General features: G+C 38.0%; 1 protein-coding gene and 1 non-coding gene across 3 annotated transcripts; both read left to right on the forward strand.

Annotated features, from left to right (window-relative positions):
- Window positions 1–257: 257 nt before the first annotated feature.
- On the forward strand, window positions 258–7634 carry LOC133699471 (extra-large guanine nucleotide-binding protein 1-like). 2 transcript variants are annotated; one of them, XM_062122707.1, is made up of 8 exons: window positions 258–2033; window positions 2134–2271; window positions 2359–2463; window positions 2595–2768; window positions 4006–4180; window positions 5473–5705; window positions 6131–6382; window positions 6800–6936. In XM_062122707.1, exons 1-7 carry the CDS (start codon window positions 837–839, stop codon window positions 6338–6340), a joined length of 2232 nt encoding a protein of 743 aa, XP_061978691.1. In that variant the 5' UTR covers window positions 258–836; the 3' UTR covers window positions 6341–6382; window positions 6800–6936. The 2 variants fall into 2 exon arrangements, with proteins under 2 accessions (XP_061978691.1, XP_061978690.1); XM_062122706.1 differs by having other exon boundaries at window positions 269–2033; window positions 6131–6294; window positions 6800–7634.
- Window positions 7635–8926: 1292 nt separating this feature from the next.
- Window positions 8927–9006, forward strand: TRNAL-UAG (transfer RNA leucine (anticodon UAG)). The gene has a single exon. It is a non-coding gene; the product is annotated as a tRNA-Leu (tRNA).
- Window positions 9007–9328: the final 322 nt, after the last annotated feature.

Below are 9328 nucleotides of genomic sequence, written 5' to 3' on the forward strand. Positions count from 1 at the left end.
GACTGACCTGCGCATGTAAAGAAGCCAAGAATCAGAGCCAGAGAGTCAAATCAAAGTGACCCATCTTCACATCCATGACAAGAAACAAATCCCATGTAGCTGTTATCTCAGTAATTGTAGAAAAAGAAGAAAAAAAAGGCAGGCATGTACACAGAGAGAGCTTCAAACAGAACAGAACGAAAACGTGGCAAGGACGCTCTTTTTTTTTTTTTTTTTAATTTATTCTTGAATTTGTCAGGTAATCAAGAATTGGTCCAGGTCTGACAAAAGATTGTCAACGTCAACAACCCCAGCCCCGCAAAAGCGCCAAACAAACAAGGGAAAAATTTTCTTCCATTTTCTATCGCCCATCGTCAATTCCTAGAAACTGCTTGTTCAACGCGTCTGACTTGGAAAAACATGGACGCACAAAATAACTACTTGAAAATGGCTCCTCATCTGCTGTCTTCTTCTCTACTACTGGTAACAGAAAAAGACTCCAACTTTCTCTTACTTGTTTCTAAACAACTTTCAAAAAGTGGACTTTGGTTTCGAATCACCATTTCTCCCTTCTTTTTTTGGCGGCCACTTTTCTATGGTTTTTCTTACTGGGTTTATGGAGTTATTGCTTTTGCTTCATGGATTCTTGGTATAATTGATTGTGGGTGATGAAAGTAGGTCTTTTTGCTCCATGGGGTTTTGAGTTAAGTGGTTTTGCTTCATGGGTTTTTGATAGAACTCTTTTTGCCTGGTGGGTTTTGATTCTAGTGGCTTCGCTTCATGGGTTGTTGAAAAAGCTGGTGTCTTTTAGGGTTTCTTCTTGTTGAGTTTTAGAGGTAGAAGAAGAATATTGTAAGATGGCTGGGGTTTTGAGGAAATTTTTGCCTATTCAGTCTCCGATTCATGTAGAAAAGGAGGATGATGACGACAAGATTAAAAACTTGGAATACTCATTTGCCTTGCCATATTCTGGCCCTCTGCTTACTTGTGATGTTCCTCAAGCAGTGCCTATTGATTTTAGGCAGATCCCAATTGCTTCTCCTGCGATCGGTTCTGGCTCTTTGTTGACTGATGTTTCATTGCCAGTTGTGCAGCCTATTGAAAAGTCTCACAGGAAACTGTCGAAGAAGCCAAACTTAGTCTCAGATAGGACTGTTTGCTTAGAAACGGATGGTGGCATGGATGGAAATGGCATGCCATGTGAAGCATCTAGAGTAGATGACTCGAGTTCTTCGCTTTGTGCAAAAGATGACGAGCGCGGACCAAAGTTATCTGATGGAATACAAAGTTCTGGTAGATTGGATTTTTTCAGTGGTTGTGGTAGTTCTGGTGAATTACCACGAAGCTTGGAAGTGTCGGAATTGCCTGATAACGGTAGCGAAAATGAAGGTCGAGACTTTTACGATTATATGAATCCCGCAAATTATGAATCGATAGGATCTGAAAGCTCACACAGTAATTCATCTGAGATTTTTTCTTGCCAAGAGGAGGATCATAATGAAGAAGCTCCTGGCCATGTCAGAAGGCCATCAATTGTAACTTTCCGTGACCCTGAATCAAATGATGTAGTGGACAATGAATCTGATGTATCTAACACTGACAGTAGTGTCCATGAGAGGCATATAGCTGTAAGGCCTGGGAAGAAAGGGACATGCTATCGTTGCATGAAGGGAAGTAGGCTTACGGAGAAGGAGGTTTGCATTGTTTGTGATGCAAAATACTGTTCAAATTGTGTGATAAGAGCTATGGGATCAATGCCAGAAGGAAGAAAATGTGTTACATGCATTGGTAAGAGGATTGATGAGTCAAGGCGAAAGACCTTGGGTAAATGCTCTCGGATGCTAAAGCATCTGTTGGCTGTGGTCGAAGTTGAACAGATAATGCGTTCTGAGAGATCATGTGTGGTGAATCAGCTACCACCAGAACTCATTTATGTAAATCGACAGCGTCTTTCCAAACAGGAGTTATTCCTACTGCTGACCTGTCCAAACCCACCCAAAAAACTAAAACCAGGAAACTATTGGTACGATAAAGTATCTGGTTTATGGGGAAAGGTGAATATCCCTTTCTTTTATTTGTCTTTCAGTTTAGATATACAATTACCTCAATTTTGTGGTACTGCATTGTGTTTATTCTTCTGGTATGCTTGAACAGGAAGGACACAAGCCTTGTCAAATAATCAGTCCCCAATTGACTGTCGGGGGTCACATCCAGGACGGTGCTAGCAATGGAAATACGAGCATAATGATAAATAATCGCAAGATAACTAAAGCAGAGCTCATTATGCTGCAGGTTGTTGTGCCGGACACTATCTGGTTATTTTATATGATTATTTTCTTAAGCATGTAAGACTGATGCCATTCCATTTAATCTTTGCAGTGGGCAGGGGTGAAATGTGAAGGAGCAACTCACCTTTGGGTTAGTGCAGACGGGGCTTACCAGGAAGAGGGAATGAATAACATAAAAGGAAAATTATGGAATAAGGTGCGTTTGCATTTGTACTGGGGAAATCTGTTGATTTAGTTCAATCCCATCTTGCTTTTGCATTTATGCTTATTTTACTTGCTGATCTTAATATCAAAACTTAAGCAATAATGGAAATACTTTCTTTGCAGACTGGAATAAAGCTAATTTGTGCTGTCCTGTCTCTGCCAACTCCTCCTAATTCTGTCAGTCCAAGTGGGGAAGGAGTGAATGATGTTATGGCAAACAACCTCGAGCAGAAAACACTCTATAAGCTTCTTCTGGTTGGTCTTGAAAAATCCGGCACATGTACCATATTTAAACAGGCAAGGAATCAGTGGGACTGAAACAACATAATCTTATGCTTATGTTACTATTCATGTGTGACAAATCTAGCTCTGTCGGCTCCTAATGAAGTCACTTCTGTCCAATTCTGCTCCATTTCATAATTACCTTAACTTTCTCCTTGGTGCCTGCCATTTGAAGAACTTTATGTCAACTAGAGAGTCCATCTAATTATCAAAAAACTATAATCCATGGAAAATCATAGAACTTCTGTTTATACTGACAGCTAAAACCCACCTAATTTTAGAGTTTTAGACAGCATTATGTTTAGAGCATACAAAAATTGCATGTAAGCGAAGTCATAAAAAAATATATGAAATGTTCTGTTGTACGCTTGAATGTTTTTACTTGCTTGAATGAGTGTGCCTGTGCCAAGTTGATTACATTCTTGAAATCTTTAATATTGCTCCATCTAGATCATGTTGAGATGAAGCTCTTAAGTCTCCATAAGGTTCGATTGTTCTATGGATGTTATTGTGCTCAATTATGATCTATTTGCAGAAGAGGCAGTTGCCAGTACCAGTGGCCTTCACTGCATTGGCTTTGCTCATTTTTTTTTTCTGTCCTGTTCAAATTGTCTTCTTTAACTTAACTAAATAATCTGTTCCATAAGTTATCGCACACAATCAACATGCATACAATTAAAGAAATCATATTTCTGCGCAAGTTTATGCCATTCAAGCACAAGTCCTTGCCTCCCTAACACAAGTTTATACCATACCATACCATTTCCTTAAAGGCATAGCTTCATTGCAGAAGGCCATGTCTTTCCAGGACATGGTTATGCCTTCCTAGATGATACATTATAAGCCATCTCTTTGTTGCAAGGTCATAACATCGTATCACAAGGCCATGCCTTTGTGCAGAATGCTATACATTTCCTGAACAATGCAATGCTGTCCTAGCAGTTGGTCATGCCTTCTGACATGCATATGCTATGGTTTTCCTGCAAACTGTGGGACATGCTTTTCCAGCGCAACATCATGCCATCCATATGTAAAAGACACTCCATACTGCTTTACATACTAACATGAATAATTTTACTCTGCATTGCAGTGTAAGTGCTATCATCATGTTAAACATAAACAGGAAATGCAACTTGTACATTGCTTTTAACAGTTTTTGTCTGATAATTATTTTAGCCTTCTTAAACCCTGCCTCCATTTGTGGCAGCACAAGAAGAACCCAAACAATTAATTAATTATTTGCTTATTTCAGGCAAGAATTGTATACAGCGTTCCTTTTTCTGAAGATGAGCGTCAAAGTATCAAGTCTATTATTCAATGCAATTTGTATGGCTATCTGGGTATACTGCTTGAGGGGCGTGAAAGATTTGAAGAAGAATGCTTGATTGATAAAAGACGAAAGGTTGTGCACCGGCATGATTCTTTAGGTAAAATACTCATTGATTTTTTATCTTCTTCTCTCTGAAGCTTATGATCCATGGTCTTTTCTCCACTGTTTTGCAAAAATCATGCAAAGATATGTGGATGGTGCATAAATTCCCAGTTCTTGCACTGTGGATTATCAAAAATCTCTTTAGCTTATGGACCTACAGGAATGCTTCCTGTTGGAAGTCTGAAAGCTAAATCATCAGCATCCATTATAGTTAGGGACTGCTAACCTACTGTATTGATTGCGAAGTTCTTAGTCATTATATTGGCAGCTTCTTGGTGGGTAAATTGTTTAAAATGAATCTGAGCTTTCTTTCTTCCTCTTTCTCTTTTCTTGTCCTTTCTTGGTGTCGGGTAGAAGTTTGATGGTAACTAGAATGAATTTTGCCTCCTGGTCCATGGAATAAAAGGCAATGGAAACAAATGAGGTAGATTGCACCATGGTTCAATTTTTTTATTTTCTAATTTTTATATATATAAAATTTGCAAAAAATTACAGATTATCTGACTCTTGTGAACCAACAGATTTTCAAATAATTGAATCATTTTAAGTGGATATTTAAATGTTTGGCAGTGGTCATTGGTTTCTGACTGGTTTTGATAAACCTATGCAGCATGCTAGGTTCAATAAACTGGGGTAAAATGTTCAGATTTTTTGGAGAGAATGTGAGGGTTTGTTGACTTGTTATGCTTTGCTTTAGTGTGATGTCCTGTGCTTGTTTAATGACTTGTTGTGCTTCGCTTTAGTGTGATGTCCCGTGCTTGTTTAATGAATGGAAACTAAAAATGTAAGGTGCAAGATTTTTGGGGATGAATGAAGTAAGAAAAGTAGGAATTGTGATCCTGGGTCTTGTGAATGTTACCAAAGGCTGGTTTTGGGTATCATTTTGTAGAAAGAACGTATGAGTTATGCTATATGACCTAAAAAGTTCTCTGAAGTGATACTTTGGGAGCCTTGCTGACTAAAAGCAATCTTGGTTATTCATTTTATGTCTTAACTCAGAGAGGTTACTCAAAATGTATCTTTTCCCTAAAAAAGTAATGGAAATCATGCTAGAACCTATTTTATTTTGGCATCAGTTATATTCATGAATTTGTTTGATTCTTGTTTCAAATCCACTTTTCCTTTTATTTTTCTTCCCATTTTACAAGATTCCACATTTATATTTTAGCTAATTTGACCGTCATATTTTCATATCTTCTATAAATCACAAGTTTGGAGTTAAAATTGACTTCAGCAATTTAGAACTATTTATGATCTGAAATTATTTATTTTCAACTTTTATTACAGGTCAGATTGACTGTAAAACAATCTATTCTATTGGCCCAAGACTGAAAGCTTTCTCAGATTGGCTCCTCCAAGTAATAGCATCTGGCAATTTAGAATCCATGATCCCTGCTGCTGCTCGTGAATACGCACCTTTCGTTGAGGAGTTGTGGAGAGATGGAGCCTTCCAAGCCACATACAACAGGAGGAATGAACTCGAATTGCTACCAAGGGTTGCTACTTATTTCTTAGAACGGGTAAAACATGCTTCATGTCCTTGCCTTTTACTTTTGTTTTTACAATTCCTAGAATATGTTGTATTTCCCCCCTTTCCCTTTCTTTTTTCTTTTTTTTTTGTGCGCGCGCGTGCTCAAACTCTAATTCAAAACATCAAGTTTGCTATTGGTTATGGGCTTTTTGTCTTGCTCTGCATAGCTGGCATACGTGTGTGAAAATCATGATGGGGAGATAAAAGAGAAGCCATTCTTTCTATTATTTGAATAATTCTTGAACATTAGAAGTCTCAGGACCTGGTTGTTTCACTTTTTTAAATCCCATTTCCTTGAATTGTGACCCTAATACTGTAAGGAGGTAGAATCATTAGAATCTGAATGTGGCAAGTGCATGATACATGATTGCTTTTTATCATGTCTTTAAGATCTTATGATATCTTCCTGCTTAGGCTGTTGAGGTTGCAAGGCCAGACTATCAGCCATCTGATATGGACATCTTGTATGCTGAGGGTTTTAGTTCATCCAAAGGGCTTTCTAGTATGGAATTTTCATTTCCTAAGGTGGCTCCAGATTTTTGCGAGAATATTGGCTATCAGCATGATCCCTTGCTGAGGTCAGTTCTATTTGCAAATTGCCGATTACATTTTTTGCGTGATTGATGTCATGCAAAATTTTAAAAGTGCCCTGCATTTCCTGACCAGGTCTGTTATATGTCCAAATCTCCTCACTACAATTTCTGACTAAATTGCTGCTTGAAATACAATTGTTTTACTTGCCATCTGCTAATTGATTAGAAGTCACCGCTAAAATCAAAGTCACGCCATTTACAGCTTCCACACTATTTTCTTCCTTCTCAGGGTCATTAAGAGCAATAAAGAAAGTCTCTTTTATATGATTCAATAATTCGGAATTGTTGTCTGAATGCTTTCCTTCATTTTTCTCCTCCATATAATATAATTGCGAGGGGAGTTCTTACAGAAGTTTGCTATCATATATTCCATATTTGATTATTATGTATTATAAATTGTTAAACACAGTTTATTTTTCCTTAAAAGAAAAATAAAAGAAGATTCATCCACTCCTTCCCTGACATCATTGGGGACATGTACACCTGCCAGGTATCAACTTATCAGAGTTCATCCGACAACCCTCGGAGGAAATTGCAAAAGGCTGGAGATGTTTGAAGATGTTGATGTTGTCTTATTTTGTGTTTCATTGATTGATTATGATGAGTTTTCTGAAGACAAGAATGGAGTTCTCATCAACAAGATGATTGCAAGCAGGCAGCTATTTGAACGCACGGCCACTCATCCAACTTTTGAAGAGAAGAAGTTCCTTCTTATACTGAATAAGTTTGACCTGCTCGAGGAAAAGATTGAACAGGTTCCGCTGACTCAATGCGAATGGTTTGATGACTTCAATCCTGTGATTGGCTACAATCCCAACAGCAGCAGCAGCACCAATCCTTCATTGGCACGTCGTGCCTCCCAATATATTGCAGTAAAGTTCAAGAGATTGTTCAGAGATCTCACTGACAGGAAGCTGTTTGTTTCACTAGCTACTGGTTTGGAACCTGATAATGTTGATGAAGCTTTTAAATATGCAAGAGAGGTTCTGAAGTGGGAGCAAGAGGAACTTAACTACCCCAACAATGAGTTATCTTCGACTAGCATAGAGGCAAGTTCATCCTCATGATTTTAACGATGTTGTAATCACATAGAGGGTCGACTGAAGGGAATAGAGGACCGTCTGCTATTCACAAGACTTCCTCGCAAAATCTGTGTATATTGTCCACGAGCCAGTCATGTATAGGAAAGGGAAGTAGAGCTTAAATCACAAATATTTCAAACATGAAAGAAATAGCATTTCTCTGAAAAGCTGAAACATTCACAAATTTTGCAGCCGCAGCTCTTGGATCAACTAAATACACAAGCATTAGCATTTGTCTGAAAAGCTGAAACATTCACAAATTTTGCAGGCGCTGCTCTTGGATCAACTAAATACACAAGCATTATTACAACTAAAGATATAGAAAAAAAAAAAAAACTAATCAATTAGTAAGAGAAGCCCTACGAAGTACAAACACAAGCCTATTTGCATTACAGACACACCTCTATACGAACCATAGACATTTCTTCACATCACTGTTTCATCATACAGGTGCAAACCTGTCCATAAGCAAGCAAACTGTGGCCTCAGACATTGTAGTTTCTCCCTGAACCACTTTGCTCTTTTTAACCTCCCTCTCTTCTTCAACTCCTCCCTCTTTGGGTTTTGACAAGAAGGGCTTTCTTGGTGTAACCTTCTCCTTAAGCTTTGCTAGCTCACTCACCCAGATCTCCACAACTGCAGACATTTCCCTCCTCAAAAGACTTGAACCCTGATTTCTTTAATGTTACTTTTTGCCGAATGAGGAGAGAGCTGGAGCTGAATGGTTTATATAGAGGGGAAGAGGAGTGGTGAGTTTTGAAGAACTCGTGTACAGTTCAGAGCAAGTGGTTTTTGTTGACCAAAAGAAAAATCTACGTGTGGTCGCTCCTAGATGATGTCAAAAATGGGAAGAAGGGATATAGTTTCCCTATATTTGAATATTCCACTGTAATGGTTGTGAATATCTTACGAGAGAGATGCTAGGGTATGAATGCTCATACCCTAAATGCTTGTTTTTTCATGATTTTCATCCAAATCCTGAAAATCAATCACACGTTATATAAAAATACGAAATTTTTTATAGATAGATAACGGGTAGAATATAAATATTAAAAAAATTCAATTTATGAGTATCCTTGGTTCCACGAGGGGTAATTTCGGGAGTGAAGTCTTGTTGAATTGGAATTAAAATCAATTGGTAAATTGAATAATCATAACAACATGGCAGGAGGAGGATCGAACTAGACTGGTGTTTTGGTACGAGCAAGAAGATGCAAGGGTTCCCCAATTGAAGGGGTCGCTATTATTTTTGTCGGTTAAGAAGATGCCACGTGTAACACGCTTAGAACTTAGAACACAGAGAAGGAGATCGTTATCATCTCACACACCTACAGAGCCCATAGAATTATTATGGAGACAAAATAATGGAAGTTTCCATTATTGAAGGAAATGCCCGAATACAAACAAAGGGCCCACAGATAGGCTCCTCTTCCCGTGGGCGACCCGTCCATTTCCAATTGGATGCAATTTATGTCGATGGGCCAGGAAACTACAAACGTTTTAAATTAAATAAGCTTAAGGTACTAGCATCAAAGGACAGTTTGGCCGAGTGGTCTAAGGCGCCAGATTTAGGCTCTGGTCCGAAAGGGCGTGGGTTCAAATCCCACAGCTGTCAGTTTTCGATCAACCCTCTTCTTTTGCCCTATTTTGGTCCTTTCACACACTCAGAAGTCTTCTTCTACTTTTCTTCTTGTCTTTCTCGATGCATCAGAAAGATATTTTTATTAGACCCTTCTACAACCTAACCTAATTTGATGAAATCAAGCTCCTCCCCTTCTTTTCCATTCAGTGCTTCATTTTCATTTTTATTTTATTATTTTTTTTTAATTTCATCTTAGTATTTTTCTTAATAATTATTTCAGTTATTTTTAGATTAACAAAGTTGATTAAATTACGTGATCAGGATAGTTTTTATACAATTTAATTTTAAACTCAAG

Source organism: Populus nigra, chromosome 7 (assembly GCF_951802175.1).
Source record: "Populus nigra chromosome 7, ddPopNigr1.1, whole genome shotgun sequence".
Lineage (NCBI taxonomy): Eukaryota > Viridiplantae > Streptophyta > Magnoliopsida > Malpighiales > Salicaceae > Populus > Populus nigra.